A 17,202-nucleotide genomic window follows, 5' to 3' on the forward strand; every position below is an offset into this window, starting at 1 on the left:
GTTGGGTACTTATGTAGGGTCTCCCTCCAAATCTTACTTATGAAATGTTGCCCCTGCTATAGGAGTGAAGCAGCAGAATACTGGGAGCAAGAGAGAAAAGGTTAAATGGTGTCCAGAATTCTATGGGCTAACAAGCCTGTGCATCCTGCAGGACTATAGGTTCTGCTTGGCACTGCTCAAATCTAAATTCTGCAGCCTGGGCCCCTAACCCCCTTCCCCAGTGATGATGCCTTTGTGTAGGGCCCAGCAGGAAATCAAGTGTCAGAGATGAGACAAGGAGCTAATTCTACATGAGGCTGATTTATGGCAGGTCCCAGCTTGCTGCCTCAATCCACAAATTCACCTGAATTCATCTGACTCACCTGGTCTTTGCTTTAAGATAAGTTACTCTGTTCCCAGTCCTTCAGTTTTGAAGGGATTAGACTCTCATTTGCTCTCCTCATTACAAACCAGAAGAGTCTGGGGTAGCAGGGAAGCAACACAATTATGGGTTGAAATCCTGGTGGCCTCACATGCTGGCTATGTAACTATGGGCAAGTTACTTATCTTCAGTGTCTCAGTTTCCGTATCTATAAAATGGGATAATGGTATCTACCTTTCAGAATTACAAAGAAGATTAAGTTCATACTTTTTAAGCACACAGTCAAGAATACAGCTGGTAGCCAATACATTTGCTATTATTTCAACTCCTTACTTTGCTAATTGCTCCTTCCAAGAAGACTAATGAAATTTCACTTGCTGTTTTCTCTCTTTCCCACCAAGGAATTGGCTGAAGACAGGCAGCCAGAGAGAAGGGAGGAAAGGAAAGAGCCTATTAAACTCCAAAGTTATAGAACCAAAGCATGAATGATTAAAAATAGGCTGTCACTCTAGTCTTCAGGAAGCATAATCTAGACCCTGTTCCTGAATGATCCATAAACACGTCTGGTATCATCACACCCTCAATCAGTGCCAGGTGCCCAAGACGATTTAGGACGTAAGGACAATGTCAACAAAGACATACTAGACACAATTTACCCAACAGAAATGATCACATTCTTATGCACTGGAATGTTCATTTCAACAGATATCCGAGGCACTGTTCTAAGCACTGGAAATAAGATAGTTCAAGACACTGGTCTCATGGAGGAAAGACCGCTCAGTATTAGAAACAACTGAGGAAATCCTCTCCCATTTAACAAACGTGGAACTTTGTCTTTGAGTCTTACTAGGGAAAAACAGTGATAATAGCCACTCAGTAAATGCTGGCTTCCACACGCTGGTCCTGGGCCACACGCGAGACATGCGCCAGCCAGCCTCACAGCAGCCTCTGACATAAGCAGCGCTGTTAGACACTTTTTGCAGATTTGGAAACTGAGGCTTAGAAAGGTTAGATACTACTCAAGTTTCTACCGTAAGTAAGTGAGAAGTCAGGACATGCTCAAAACCTGCGCTCTTAATCCTTATTTGGGTTACTGCCATGGATTTATACAGATTTTTTTTTCCAACTGGCACAAAGAGAAGTCGAATTCAGCCCAGCCTACGCTGCCAGCCAAATCACCCTAATATTTGTCTTCAGCAGGCCTTCGCCTGCTAAAGAACCATGAATGACTCAGACTTTATTTAAGAGGCCAAGTCTTCAGTTGAGATTGAAGGTCTTTTAAGCTTTAGCTTAAACCTACCTCTCTAGCTTCATCTCCTATATTTGAACCAATGGAGCTTCTTGTCATTTCCTGAAAGACTTCCATGCTGCTCTATCTCTGTACCTTTTTTAAAAAAGATTTTACTTATTTATTTAAGAGAGAACATGAGAGCATGAGCAGGGGGAGGGGCAGGGGTCGGATCCCAGGACCCTGGGATCATGACCTGAGCTGAAGGCAGACACTCAACCAACTGAGCCACCCAGGCGCCCCATCTCTGTACCTTTTTGCTCACAACAAACGTCTGTCTCTGCCACCAGTAATGTTCAAGGATCCCAACCTCTCACTCAGGACCATCTGGTAACACCCCTCTTCTATAAGGCTCTTCCTAATCCCCAACCCCACTCCAGGAAGACAAGCTCTGAGCTCTCAAACCACTTGGCTTTACAGCTGCTCCCATTAGTGTAATTGACTCATCTTACTTCCTGTCTGTAAATTCTCATAGCACTTAACCTGGTGCCCTTGCTGATTGAACTAGGTTCACTTATAGTTTACAGTAACAATGAGGTCAAGGAAATAAATGCCAAATTATTAAGAGTATCTTATTTTCATTACTCCCTAATTCTTCATTCTCCTTACAGGTTCTCCTGTATATTCTGCTTTATATGTGTGTTCAAAACACCTAAACACACTACTATGGGAAAGACTCACTCAGCTGGTATAAACACAAAGCTGCATGGGTGGTCCCAGAGCTGAGTGACCATTTTTTCCTATGTCAGGTTGCACGTGAAAAAACACTTTGGTTGGGGGTCTGTCTTTGGAGAGAGAATGTGAAGACAAAAGGCCCTTAAAAGCTTTGGGGGGGGGGGGCATCACCTTCATTAATTTGTGAGGGGAGATAAAATTACCAGTCTTATTTCTGATAAGGTTGCCCTAGGGAATTTAGCTTTGATTTGTGGCCACAGACATGTGTCTTAAGCCCACATCTTAGGACCAGATGCCCAGTGGGGCCTGGCATGCTGAGCACACACTTGTGGAGGACCCCTGCCTCGAGTGTGCCAAACCCCTGCAGTGGGGGCAGGGCAGTGGGGGACCTGCAGACCAGCATCTGGAAATCAGGCCTGTGTCCTGACCTACTTACATTGGCACATACAAGCAGGAATAGGCAGGCAGGATTTCATCTGGGGGACATGCAAATCCTAAAGCAGAGTTAAAATCTCCACATAGTCCCTCCTCAAGGATCTCTTCTCTCGTTAGATTTCCAACTCTCATTTAAACCTAGCTTCATGCAAAATTTTAAGCTAAAGGAAAAAATACTAAAGCGTGATATACTATGATCTAATCTTCCTAAAATGTTGAAATAAGAATTTCCACTCATTTTTTACCAAATTTCGCCTTTCTAAGCTTATAAAACTGCTGGACTGCCTTCAAGCACGACTGAGCTCAGTTTCTAGGTCTGTGAAGTAACCACTGTGCCCGGGGAATAAGAGTAACCCGTAGGCCACTTCTCACCTCGATCCAATGACGTCAAAGAGGTGCTGCCAGTGGTCGCTGACTCTGTGGAGCTTGTCCTCGATCTCAGCTGCTCTTGTCTCGTTGCTGGCCTCCATCAACTGGTCACCCATCTCCCTTAACTGTAACTTGTTTTCACTGAACAAGTTTATTTCTTCTATGCAGTCCTGGCAAAGGTACCAAAATACAAAGCCTCAGTTGCTACTGAAAACTCATTTCTTCGCCAGTCACAAGCATACAGCTGCCTCTTGAAATGTAAAAAAAAACAACAAAAACTTCACACCTGTTAATGCAACTTGTCAGTGAGGAGCTAACGAGTCAAACAACGCCCACTTGGCACATGTGTAATGTGTAAGGCAGCACTTTTTTTTTTTAAAGTAGGCTCCATGCCCTGAGATCAAGAGCTGAGCTGAGATCAAGAGTCAAATGCTACCCAGGTGCCCCCAGTAGTTAACTTTCTTAATTCAGTAGCCTTGGTTTCCCCTCCCAGATTTGTTCTAATCTATTACCTACTGGGTCACCGAGGACAACAGAGTATAACTAAATTAACCTATATCATCACTAAGTGCCATTTTGGATGACTGCACCAAGAATCCGCCCCCCCCCCAAGATTTTATGTATTTGAGAGAGAGGGAGCAAGCGAGAGAGAGCACATGAGCAGGGGGAGAGGGAGAGGGAGAAGCAGACTCCCCTGCCAAGCAGGGAGCCCAACGCAGGGCCCAATCCCAGAACACTGGGATCATGCTCTCTGAGCCAAAGACAGATGCTCAATCGACTGATCCACCCAGGCGCCCCGACAATGCTCTTTCTGCCCTTCCCTGTGGCACCTGGTGGCCATTTCAGATTTATAAACCCAGTTGCCGCCGGCCCCTCCCCTTTGGCGAGGAGAGCTCCTTCATAGTAGCCACCAGAAGCCGTAAGTCGCTGGGGGTGTGACCTGATGCTTAAGCTGACGAGAGCCCCTGCTCTGGCCAGACTTCCCGAGAGAAAGCACAGCAAGCACAGTGCCCCCCCTGGAATGGTCCCACACTTCCCATCTCTCTGGAATCCTCACTTACCAGCTTTTCTCTAAGAAGGAATAAAGATAGTGAGAAAGGCTCTTCATATTTCTGCAATGTTATAGAAATGGATCTATAACATTATGCCACTTTGAGCCTGTGAGCAAGAGCAGGGAATTCCGTGGTAGTCATAAGTGCAATCATCGGGGTACTCCTGCTTACCTTCTGTAACTTCTCAATCATTTCTTCAATACTAATATCTGCTGTCTGTAGAACTTTGTTTTCCATCTGCACCAGCCATGCGCACAACTCTTTATTTTTTTCATTGAACACAATCCATGAATTGAGTCTGTCTTCAATCTCCTGTTTGCGTATAGCCACCTGGAAATGAAAATGCGTTTGGCAGCTGAATATAGGCAGGTAGGAAAACATTTCCTTTTCCTTCCCCCCTATTAAAAAGACTAGGAATTTCATTCATTTTCATCAGTAACCCTACAGACTTAAATCACTGTTTACCTAATACCTAGGGTTCAACATCAATAGTTACACCTTTGGTAAGTGCCATAAAAAGCAACAAAATAAAGATTGTGTCTGAAGTGTAACTGACCAAAAGAATTCAGTTTTATCCAATGCATATCTATTATTACCAGGTTATATTAAAAATTAGAAACAGGGAAGGTTAAATACATTAAACATCACCCAAATTTCTTCTGATCCTTGTTCTTTCAACATACATTTACTGATGGCTTGCTACATGCTCATTTACAGTTTTATGACCCAAATCTTTTTACCTGTTTAAACATGATCAAGTCCTTATTCCTATTTAAGACCAATGTCCTGCCTATTTAACTTAAAAACTGTAATCTAGGTCACAACATAAATCTAACATGTGTAATGCAAATGGACTACAAAATTGAAGTTATTTCAATATTTTAGTGGGAGATTTCAAAAATAAAGCAAAGTAAAATAAAAAACAAATGCACAGCACTCATTTAATCTATCCTCCCATTAAGCACTATGGCTTTAGATGGAAACTATGGAAATGGAACCAAATACTAGTCTGTAGTAAGCAGGCTGACCCCAAATACCCAATACTCCATTATACATCAGCAACCCCTAAGCTGGCTTCCACAAAGGCTCTTCCCTCCTTAAAAGGTTCAAATTTACAACTTAAATATAAATTTAAAGAATGCAAATCAGCCTTTCTAAATGGACAAAATTATTCTCAGCTCTTAAAAATCTCTAAAATCTTAGAGTTAAAAGAGTTTTGATAAAAGTTTTAACCCCCTACTTTACAGATGGGGAAACTAAGGTGCAACTCCCGGAGGCTTTCCTGCTCTGGACAAGGAAACAAAGTGATCTTTTCAGAGTAAGGCAAAAATACCTAAGGCTTGTACATCCACCCAGCCAAATGTGTTCAGAACTATCCCTAAAAAAACAAGTTTTGTGTTTCCATTCCTCAGGGCATCTATTTATCTTAGCTTTTGAAAATCCTGGCATTTTGCACAGCGTCATTCTGATTGGTTTCCTAATGGTAACAATTAGAAACATCTGGGCCCCCGTCTCTGCTTCTGCCTTCCTTCTAGGATACTTTTCACGTATCCTAAATATTTTTTTTACATAAAATATGAATAAAAATTCTAATAGAACATTTAAAATTACAGTTCATTATTAACATTAAATACTAAAACCAAGAAGGAAAAATGATTTTACTTTATTAAAATGCACCCAAAAGCATTAAAAAAATGTCAACTTTTAAATAGATCTCTTAATTCACAAAAGTGAGATTAAGGAATTCATTTTTCTTAGAATTCTATGTTCTTGAAACAAAGATCTATTTGAACCCTTTGGTTCCCTCCTGTCACAAACATGTACTGTATCGGACTATAACCACAATCTCATTTTTAATAAGTAGAAGGGATCCACTGAGATACTAAGTGGAGCTGTTGATCCTTTCTTTTAGAGTTTTGAAAAAAGCCAACTACTTGAAAGAAACATCGGATTGCACGAGAACAGAGTTCTCAGATAAAACACCCCTGTGCTGGGCACTAAGGACGCCTGCCGTTTGTTGGGCCCAGAGAGATACTGCCCTAAGGCCAGACGAGACCTCTTTGCTGAAGTCCTGATTCTGATGTCCCGATGGGAATTTATCATCTACACAACAGAGAGAGCTGAGTGCTCACAGCTGCTGGTAATCGCAATCCCTCCCCGCCCCCCACCCCTATCTAAGGTGAGTTTTTAAAAAGCTTATTAAAAGTGTACAAAGTACCAGCACGGAGCCCTGGAGAAACAAAGGGTCAAATCTGTTACCCCATGGTGCTGCCTTCTAAAGGGACAGCAGCGGGCCGGGCTCCAACTGCAAAGGGCCTCCGGTTCAATGAAATTAAGCCCCTTTCTACTTTGTCTGGCCTTCGGAGACATTTCAATAAACTCCAGAACAGCCGTGCCCTGCAGTTAACTGACTTACTCTTAAGCAGAGATCCTCCCATTGTCTGTGCAAATGCTCTGTTTGCTCTTCCAAAACCATCACGTCCTCCACAAGAATGTGCTGGGTTAAGTCGGTCTTCATAGTGTGAAGTTCTTTCAAGTTCTGAGTCCAGTTGCCCAAAGACTTCTCTAGTTCCTGCATTTAAACACAAGGGGGGGGGAATCACTCGAACTCACGCTGCTGCTGTTTCCAAACCTGTAGGCTAATCTTTTGATTGGACTCTGGGGGAGGGGTGGGGGAAGGGGGAGCGGGGGAGGGGGCGGGATGTTCTGAACGAGAAACAGCCCAAGGCAGCGGCTGCTCTTTCTTCACCACCTTTTTCTCAAAACTTTTCCACCTTTATTTTCATTTCCTCAGGTAGTTCACATTTTTATATAATTAGTTCTGTTTTAAAAACATGTAGGTCTTTACCTATATTGAGAAGAAATTATTTTTGGAGTCTAGCAACAATCTCACACACTTTTTTAAAGATTTTATTTATTTATTTGACAGAGAGAAACATAGCGAGAGAGGGAACACAAGCAGGGGGGAGTGGGAGAGGGAGAAGCAGGCTTCCCTCAGAGCAGGGAGCCTGATGCGGGGCTGGATCCTAGGACCCTGGGACCATGACCTGAGCCAAAGGCAGATGCTTAACGACTGAGCCACCGAGGCACCGCCCCCCCACTTTTAATTCTGAAACTATGTTACAGAAATGTTGTATAAAGTGTGATTTTCCATCTTAAAAAGAAACAAAAAAACCCCCTAAGAAATGCATTGTTGCTACCGTGACATTCGTAACAACAGCTTCTGTCTAAAGGGGATTATTTTGGTTAAGTTTCAAAAAGAATGAGTATAATGGAAGAAAAAAATAAATTCTTCCCTAATAACTGACAGAACTTGGTTAGCAGAAAATCTCTCTGGTCATGGAAACCACTGTTATTTAAAATGTGTCAGATTTAAACTTTTTGATTTCTAGGACTTGAGAAAATTGCTTTCACAACAGGAAAGTGCTGGAACGAATACTCAAGAGTCTTCCAGATTCTTATTGTGCTCACAATTCTTCATTCTCCAGCATGTTTTAAGGATCTCCGTTCATACCTGCCTATTGCAACAGAAAGAAGACTCTTCGGGGTGGCAACAATAAAAGTATGTTAATTCTGACTGATTTTCAGAGTTCTAAAAGCGACACTGGCATGATCACATAATTTGCAGACAAAAATTTACATTCAGTAAAATGGCCCAGAAAATTCTCTTTCAAGGTTGCATGGAGATTCAGAGATACCTTTATCAGAAGAAAAATCATCACTTTATACTTTTTTTTTTAATTTTAAGGATTTTATTTATTTGTCAGAGAGAGAGAGCACAAGCAGGGGGAGCAGCAGGCTCCCCGCTGAGGAAGGAGCCTGATGTGGGACTTGATCCCAGGACTCTGGGATCGTGACCTGAGCTGAAGGCAGCCGCTTAACCGACTGAGCCACCCAGGCGTCCCCCACTTTATACTCTTGTTACCTAGTTTTACCCTCATGATTCTAGTAGAGTGGATGAGAGCAGATTCTGTGTGGAACACTTTCACTGGCTACAGAATATAAAGGGGACGACTCACAGGTGGAAGGGTGCTACTCACTGACTTAAAACGAGAGACCCCCAAGACCACGGAGCTTCATGCAGCATTCCCCAGTCTGGTGGCAGGAAGCTCAGCCTGTCCAAGGCCCTGCTCACCAGTGTAGGCTCAGTTGCCTGCACAGTAGGGAGGCCTGTTTCTGTTTTCCATAGCCAGGTTTAAATTGATTTGGTTTGGATACTTGGTTTCTTCCTATGACTGAAAGGATAATTAACAGGTGTAGAACTTTTGAATATGGACTTTTTTTTTTAAGATTTTATTTATTTGTCAGACAGAGAGAGAGAGACAGAGTGAGCAAGCACAAGCAGGGGGAGCGGCAGGCAGAGGGAGAAGCAGGCTCCCCACTGAGCAAGGAGGCCGATGTGGGACTTGATCCCACATGACCTGAGCCAAAGGCAGACGTTTAACCGCCTGGGCCACCCAGGCGTCCCGAATATGGACATTTTTATAATTCTTAATAAATATTGCCAAATTACATTTTAAGAGGTATGATCATCTCCACATACTTTCTGGAGTTTTATATATATATATCCATATATATATGTATGGATATATATATATGTTTAGACAACTTTAATATATATAATGATTAGTTATTATTTAAAGTTGTATTTCTTTTTTTTTTTTTTTTTAAAGATTTTATTTATTTATTTGACAGAGAGCGAGAGCAGGAACACAAGCAGGGGGAGTGGGAGAGGGAGAAGCAGGCTTCCCGCCGAGCAGGGAGCCCGATGTGGGACTCAATCCCAGGACCCTGGGATCATGACCTGAGCCGAAGGCAGACGCTTAACGACTGAGCCACCCAAGCGCCCTAAATTTGTATTTCTTTATTTCACCCTGATGCGTCCACAAATATATTTAGTTAATTCCTACTTACACTTTCAGATCTCAGACACAAAGCTAATTCCTCAGAGGAGCTTTCTCGGACTCATCAGTTGTTTGACCACATGAAGTGAAGCTGCACAGTCCTTGACTGGACTCGGACACAGCATGGCGGCATTAAAACCTCCACCTGTGCCCTCAGTTACCAGGGGGGTTGTCAAGTCCCATTTTTCACCTTACCATTTGGGTAAAAACAGGACGAAAAAATGAATGTGTAGCTATATAAATATTGGCCTGTATATGCATAGACTATCTTTGGAAGAATATACAACAAATGGGTAACACTGGGGCCCCAGGGTGGCTCAGTCGGTTGAGCAACTGGCTCTTGGTTTCAGCTCAGGTCATGATCTCAGGGTCTGGGGATCAAGCCCCACATTGGGCTCCACCCTCAGCGCTGAGTCTGCTTAAGAGCCTCTCCCTCTACCCCTCCCCCACCCCCTAAAATAAATAAATCTTTAAAAAAAAATTTGTTGACTGCTGAATTAGAATTTAATACATGCTAAAGAAGGACTCATAAATCAGTGGTGAAAGAAAAGACCCTTCTCTGAAGGATGCTAGAAAAATTGCTGGCTTGGAATAAAACAATTAGATTAAAAAAAACACACACAAAAACAAATTGGTAACACTGACTGCTTTTGTGGAGAGGAACCAATGGGAGAAAGAATTTTCATGTATGCCTCTTGCACCTTCTGAATTTTGAACCATGTGACAATATTACTAACTGAAAAAATTTTTTTTTAAAGATTTTATTTATTTATTTATTTATTTGAGACAGAGAGAATGAGAGAGAGAGAGCACATGAGAGGGGGGAGGGTCAGAGGCAGAAGCAGGCTCCCCGCTGAGCAGGGAGCCCGATGTGGGACTCGATCCAGGGACTCCAGGATCATGACCTGAGCCGAAGGCAGTCGCTTAACCAACTGAGCCACCCAGGCGCCCTGAAAAATTATTTTAAAAATAGAACTGTCCCCCGAGCTCAATCATTTGACAAGTCTTATAAACACAGATGTCCACTAGACCAATTTTGGTAACAGTGAAAAGCTAGTATGTAATGAAGTGCTAGTCTATATGTCAACTTAGATGTAATGAGAATGTCATCTTCTGAGGAGGAGAGTAAAGCTCAGATGGTCAAATGGTTGGTGTATCTCTCCCAAGTGACTCAGGGGTGATAAACACTCTCCTAGACAGGATTCGGGTTACTTGAGTTCTTTTTGGAATATGGTCATGGGATCAGTGAACTTAATGCTCTTGGTCTCTCTTCCTGATTTTTCCACTGAGAGATAGAACACTGAGGCTGTAGAAGCTGAAAAGATCCCACTGGAAGCTGAAGAGTGTGACACTTTGGAAATACTATGCCTTCTTAGGAGTTTACAGTTCACATTCTGCACTGGTTTCTAGACTTTATGGAAGGAAACTCTATGTGTCAACTGAGAGTATGATTCCAAATTTTCTCCACTGTCCCTGACATCTAGATCTACTAAAGATGTAGAGATCATAAAAATGTTGAAAATTAGGGATAGGTAGGAATTTTCTTAACCTAATAAAGCCATCATCAGCAAATACCATATTTAGTGGTAAAATGTCAGAATTATTCTCTTTAAAATCAGGAATGACATGAAGGAGCCACCTATCAATTATACTAAAAAATGTTCTGGAGGTACCGACCAGTATAGAAAGAACAGGAAAAAAATATATAGAAAGAAAGGAAGAAACAAAAGAAGAGTGATTTTTCACAGATGGTGACTGTCTACATAGACACCTAAAAGATTATGCAAATTATTGGAATTAACAAAAGATTTTAGCAAGATGATTGAATATAATATTAACCAAAAGTTATTATTTCTAGGCACCAGTGATAAATAGAAAATATAATTAGAAAAAGTATTTTCAAGTGTCAAAAATAACATGCCAAGAAAGAAATCTAACAAAAGATGTATAGTACTACATAAAGAAAATTATACATCATTATTGAACATGACTAAAAGGAGAGAAACATGCCATCTGCAGGAACAGGAGTATTCAGTATCAAAAAGATGTTCATTTTCCCCAATGTATCTATAAATTTGATACTATTCCACTAAAACTCTTATCAGGACTTTTCCTAGTTTGACAAACTGCTTCTAAATGTTGTGGAAGATCGAAGACCCAAGGACATCCATACGCATGTGGGAGAACAAAGTAGGAGTACACATCACGCCTGAAATGAGGATTTGTTATTTTAAAAAAAGCACAGTAATCAAGATAATTTGATATAAAGGCTGAGGTAAGCAAATCAACAGAATAGAGCCCCAAGAAAAAAATCCCACATATATGGCAACTTGATATTTGACACTGGAGAATGGGCACCAGGACGATGGTCATCCATGTGATTTTCCATTACGAGTAAATTAAAAATTGGATCTTTACCTCAAAACATATGCAAAAATCAATTCTTAAATGAATAAGGATATAAATGTACAAAATAAAACTTGAAAATGTAGGAATGTATCTGTATGACTTTAGTATGGAGTAATGGCACTGCTTATATAAGGTTGAAAAACAAAAGTAATACTTCTATATTTCATTGAGAGCTACACGCGCATGTAGGAAAACTATAAAGTAGTGCACGTGAATGATAAAACACTTCATTCAGGGTTGTGGGTCCCTCTGGGGAGGGGAAGTACATTGGGGATTATGCAGGGCATGTCAACTGTATTTGAAATGTTTTATTTTTTCAGCTGGGTGATGGTTTCATGGCAGTTTGTCATATTATTTATGTTGGAAATTTTTTCCATGTTGGAATATTTTTACAATGAAGAAAAAAGATGCAGACTGAAGCACACTAATTTCCAGCATAGCTTGAAGGATGAGAATACTCATTTCTTCCTAATTTTTTCAGTTTGATTCCTGATCAAGATAAAAGATCATTCCATTTGACTCTGGATGTTTTTTAAACATCAAACCTGCAGATAGGGAAGAGAGGTGAGTTGTTCCTGACCTGCGAATTTTACCGGTCCAAACTCCTATTCATTCTTCTGCAAAAATCTTCAGCAAAGGCCTAAAATACCCAGGAATAATTGCCAGTGTTGTATCAACTAGGCAGAATATAGTTTGGAAGGTTTTATAAAAATGTTATATTTGAGCAAAAAGTCCAACCGCTTGGCTTCTAAAAAATGAATTCTATAGTAATACTTTACTCTCTTTTCAAACACAAGGTCATTCGTTAAGGGAACAGGTTTCAGTGTAATCTCAAAGGGCACATGTTATATTATAGAGGAGAGAAACAGAAAGAGGACCTGGAGGAGAACTCCCCTCCCCCAATTCCTAAGAAGAACTTCTGCAAGTCTTTCTCATATTCACACATGGATCTCCAAGAGCATCCATTCCAATTGCTTTGGAGACCAGGATGGTTTTTTTGACAGAAGATAGGCGAAATGTTTTCTGACTGAACATGGAAACACAGTTTCAACACAGAATAGAAAAGCAAACAAACACTTCAACTTCTCTCAAAAGCAGTAAGTGATTATCTTGAACCCCCTTCCCAGCTTTCAATACCTTAATCAGCTCTTTTTCTCTGTGGAGGTTCTCATGAAGTTCTGGAAGAGGATCTCTACTTTGTGCCTTTAAAACTTGCAGCCTGCTTTTCAACTCCTTGATTTTCTTTTCACACTGGTCCCAGGTCTATTTGAAAACAGTATTAAAATTGGTAAGCACTTTGCTTTTTAAGAATGAATTGTAGGGGCGCCTGGGTGGCTCAGTCATTAAGAATGAATTGTAGAAACAGAATAACTCATTTAATCCATTCCAATAAATGTGTTTTTGTAAATCACACAGAAACCCACTTCCTTGTCTTGAGCAGCCTGGTCTAAAAGCAGAATATCTCTGGCGCAGCTTTATGTGTGGCTCAACTATTGAGTTGACTGGCTTTTGCTTCGAAATATTTCTTCTTCCTTCCCTATATCATCAATCTATCTAATCTTATTCCTGTTTCAGTTTTGGGAAAGCTCACGTTTTGGGGTGGGGGGGAGTTCACATTTAAAAGGCTACTATTAAGGATTAATTTTTAACATTGACAGTCTTGGGCACACACTATAATACCAGCATAAAGCAAAAGCACTCAACCACTCTTCTTGTCTTCTTGTCTCATGTCATCCCTCTGCTCTCTCTTTCTTGAAGTAGCCTGGCTTCAGGGACCCTTTCACAGTGAAACTTCACTCGACATTTCTCACCACTGAGATTGCCACCTTCTGCTTAGAGCACTTTACAGTTTACCAAAGCCTTCTCAACTTCATTATCTCACTGTAATTATAATAATCTTAGGAGACACACAGGGCTTCACATTTTAAAATGTGAAAACTGAGGCTCAGAGAAAACCGGCCAAGAACATGCGGTCAGAAGCAGACCAGTCAAGGGTCGATCTGAGGATGCAGTCCCGCCCCCGCCCCCACTCCCGTAATGCCATTCTTTCACACCATCTCTCTTCCTTTAACCTTCTATTATGGAGAAAACAGTTGCCTGCATTTCCAAGTTCAGAATATTTATAATGGATTCATTGGGATAAATTTCTAGTCCTGAGGTTACTAAAAGTAGACAAACATGAAGTCAAACACTATCTTATTCCTCAGTACAGCTTAAACCTAAACACGCCTGGGTTGGCCCTATTCTACAGTAACGCAGAATTCACAGAAGGGGAAGTCACTTGTCTAGCAACATCAACTCTCTGCAACACAACCAAGAGGAAAGTGGAGAGAGGAACAAAACTGAGTCGTTATTTCTCCCTCCAAACCATTAGCTACCTTTACCACCATGTTTTACAACCAGGGCAAAATGCTCGACAAATACTTGCTAGTTAATGAATTTCACATAGCCCATATACCGAATAAAATTCAGATACTTTACTCATAGGAGAGATGTTCAGCCCCTAACTCAGCACATACTTATTCTTTACTCAAAAGAGACAAAAAAACAAAAACCAAAACTATCTCTGAGAAGCTTGGTTATCTGGATTTGGTACACGTACAACAGATCAGGAAGGAAAGTGGGCCATAAGGAGTAGGTATGCTCAGAGAAACAAAAATTAAGCGGAGGCCACTTTAAATAATGTGTAGAGAAGAAAATAAAAGAAAAACAATAAAAACCACAAAATTACGCAGAGAGCATAGCTGTGTAGGGCCTTAGGTTCAAAGCAGCTCCGAGTCCTTAAGAACATCTCGGTATATTTTAGGATAACAAAATAATTCTTTTCCCAACAATGGCACAGAATAAAACATTTTGGTTCTTGAAAATATAATCATAAACTATCTGGGAAATTCTTACATGCGCTTATGTGGAAAGGCACATTCTCTGATGACAGAAGAAGTATCACTGTGTTTATTTTCATATACTATGCGCAAGGACAGGCCACATGTGGAACATTAGCTTTGTATACAGAACTGCCATGGAACACAACTAGGCTTCCTATTTCGTAAAAGTGGATATAAAATAGAACCTCAAGTATTTATATCCTTAACATCGAGCTTTTTCAATGCTCTATTATGATTTTACATTAAGTAACTGGCATGATTCATGGATTAGGATTCAAGGTCCCTTGGAAAACTTAACAATACTGTGATTTCCTAAAATCATGCCCATTTTGCCCAGCAAACAAAAACTCCACGTACTGCATCTGAATATCCTGAAGAGTAAATGGTGAGTTTACCTCTACATTGTTCTGCAACTGTTTAATCAGCTCTCCTACGTGGAGCTCTGTGTCCTTCCAGTTGTCCCGAAGTTGACTGATTTTCTTGTCAATCAACTCTTTAGTTTCCAGGTTAGCTGTGTTCAGTAACTTCTCCCCAGCTTCTAAGGTTAGTTCGAAGGTAGTTTGCCGTCTCTGAAAATGAATTTCTTTACTCTAAAAAGAAAAAAAAAAAAAAGTGATTTCCTTAAGCCTCTGATACGATCAAAATGTGATTGTATGCATTTGTGAACATTCCCTTCAGAGTTTTTCCTACTAATAAATGTTAGATAAAATTAGGCAAATGAGATTAGAATGCGTGCACATGCACATACAGACACACATACACACACACATCTAAGGCTAATGTTTTACACTACTACACACTACACCAAATAATGCGTTCTTAAGATAATTTCCAATAGTTGTTAAGAGATAACATTCTTAGTGTAATGATCAGAAGCATAGAGAAATAAAAAATATACTTCAACGAATAAGAGCCTACAAGATAAATGGATTAAAAGTATTGAGAAAGTAACTGGAGTATTAGACCGGAAATTAAGAGCAAATACCCATTACCACTGTATAAGAGTCAGATTACTCCTAACCCACAAGAACAGAATGTGCACACTATGCTAAACAGTTATAAAAGAAGGAGAGAACAAATAAAAAAGGTAAAATATAAAAAATATCCACTTGAACTTATTATGGGCACTTAAAGATAAGCATTAATATATGCATTAAAGGGACAGCTTTAAAACAGTCCATTTGAATATCATGCTGGCTCTATTTTAAAGGGACTAAAACTACCTATTTACACTACAAAAATGAAGTTAAAAACTTTTAAGCTGACTCCTACTTCCAAAAGCATTTGGTTTCAGGAGGGAAAAAAAATTAGTTTTTTCCTATTCTAGGTATGATTTCCTTCATCTTCAAATTTCTCAAGGGAGACATAATGTAGGCATTTTCCAAAATGGAAACGGATACTAAAAAAACAATCAACAGAGCACTGATTTACAAGGGTATCTGAGAATACCTGATATAACCCAATCAAAGGAGAAAAGCAGACTGTACTCTTGGGAACAGATACAAATAAGAGAAACTGCAACTCAATGAATATACGGGCACTCCACACTTGTCTTTCCAGCGTATGGAATTGCTTGACATAGCCAAATAAATAGACATCTATTAGGCATTTTAAGCTTCTCAAAAGATCTGCTTTTCTTCCACTCTTCCCCGACTTGGTCAACAGCACACTGTTCACCAAAATGCTCAAGCCAAAACCCTAAAGCCGTCTTGATTTAGATTTTTATTTATCGGCCACATCTAAACCATTAGCAAGCCTTGTAAATTCTATTACAAACATAACCTTTTTTATATTTACTATGATCATCCTTTTCTTATCCATCGTAACAATTATCCAAGACTATAGAAATGGCCTCCTAACTGGTTATGGCAGACTGTATTTTTCACAAAACGCCCACAACAATATTCCCAGTCCGGCATGCTCTTCTAGAACCTTGCCACTCCCATCAAGCAGTGGTGCCTCTGTCCCCTTCTGTTGATCCTGTGTGAGCACGTATGATGGCCTTGATTAACAAAGGATAGCAGAAGTGATTTCTGTGACTTCTGAGGCTAGGTCTAGAAGGCAATACAGCTTCTCCCTGGATCTCTTTCTTAGGACATGTACCTTTGAAGCCAGTGAGCTGCCATATAAAAAGTCTAGCTACCAGAAGCCTCCATGTGGGGAGACCACAGGAGAATGATGCTATCTGAGTATTTCCGGCTTAAGTGCTAGACATGAAAGTAAGTGAGCCTTCAGATGAGTCCAGCTCCCACCACCATCTGACTGAATCTTCCTGAGAGACCATAAGCAAGAACCACCTAACTGAGCCTTGTCAACCCCCAGAACTGTGAGAGATAATGATCAATGATTGTTGTTACCAAGGAAGAAATACGTAATGCCCTGGGATTCCTGCCTCTATTCTGGCTCCTCTACAATCTATCATAATCTCTCAGACAGCCAGAGGATCTTCAAAAAATACAAAAGGTATCATGCTGCCCCCTCTTCCAACTGAACCTCTTCAAAAGCTTCCTATTACAGCAAGACTATAACCTGGCTACCACACTTCAAAGTGCTCCTCCCGCCCGCCTCTCAAAGTCACTCTCTATCACGCTGCTGCCTCCCTGGCCGTACTCCATTTACACTAGCCTTCTTTCTGTTCCTCTGCTTTGTGAAGCTTGTTCCCATCTTGGGGACTTTAGGTAAGACATTCCTTTTGTCGGAAAGGCTCTTTTCCCAGATTTTTGCATGGCTGGCTCCTTCTCATCATTCAGGTTCCAGTTTAAATGTCATGTTCCTAGAGATCACCCAATCAAAAGTAGCCACCCAGCCCCTCCATTACTGGTTC

The 17,202-nt window shown here is 40.7% G+C and overlaps 1 protein-coding gene across 11 annotated transcripts in view; it reads right to left on the reverse strand.

Moving 5' to 3' along the window:
- Positions 1–17,202, reverse strand: part of SYNE2 (spectrin repeat containing nuclear envelope protein 2) — a 214,116-nt gene that overhangs the window by 34,643 nt on the left and 162,271 nt on the right. For all 11 annotated transcript variants that reach the window (XM_081830388.1, XM_081830390.1, XM_081830393.1 and 8 more), the window contains 5 exons: positions 14,774–14,968; positions 12,631–12,756; positions 6,597–6,752; positions 4,352–4,510; positions 3,132–3,298 (listed from right to left, as the gene is read on the reverse strand). In XM_081830388.1, the coding sequence (XP_081686514.1) occupies positions 3,132–3,298; positions 4,352–4,510; positions 6,597–6,752; positions 12,631–12,756; positions 14,774–14,968 (803 nt within the window). The remainder of the gene's footprint in view (positions 1–3,131; positions 3,299–4,351; positions 4,511–6,596; positions 6,753–12,630; positions 12,757–14,773; positions 14,969–17,202) is intronic.

The sequence above is a fragment of the Leptonychotes weddellii genome, chromosome 9 (genome assembly GCF_054177405.1).
Source record: "Leptonychotes weddellii isolate Sample4059 chromosome 9, ASM5417740v2, whole genome shotgun sequence".
NCBI lineage: Eukaryota > Metazoa > Chordata > Mammalia > Carnivora > Phocidae > Leptonychotes > Leptonychotes weddellii.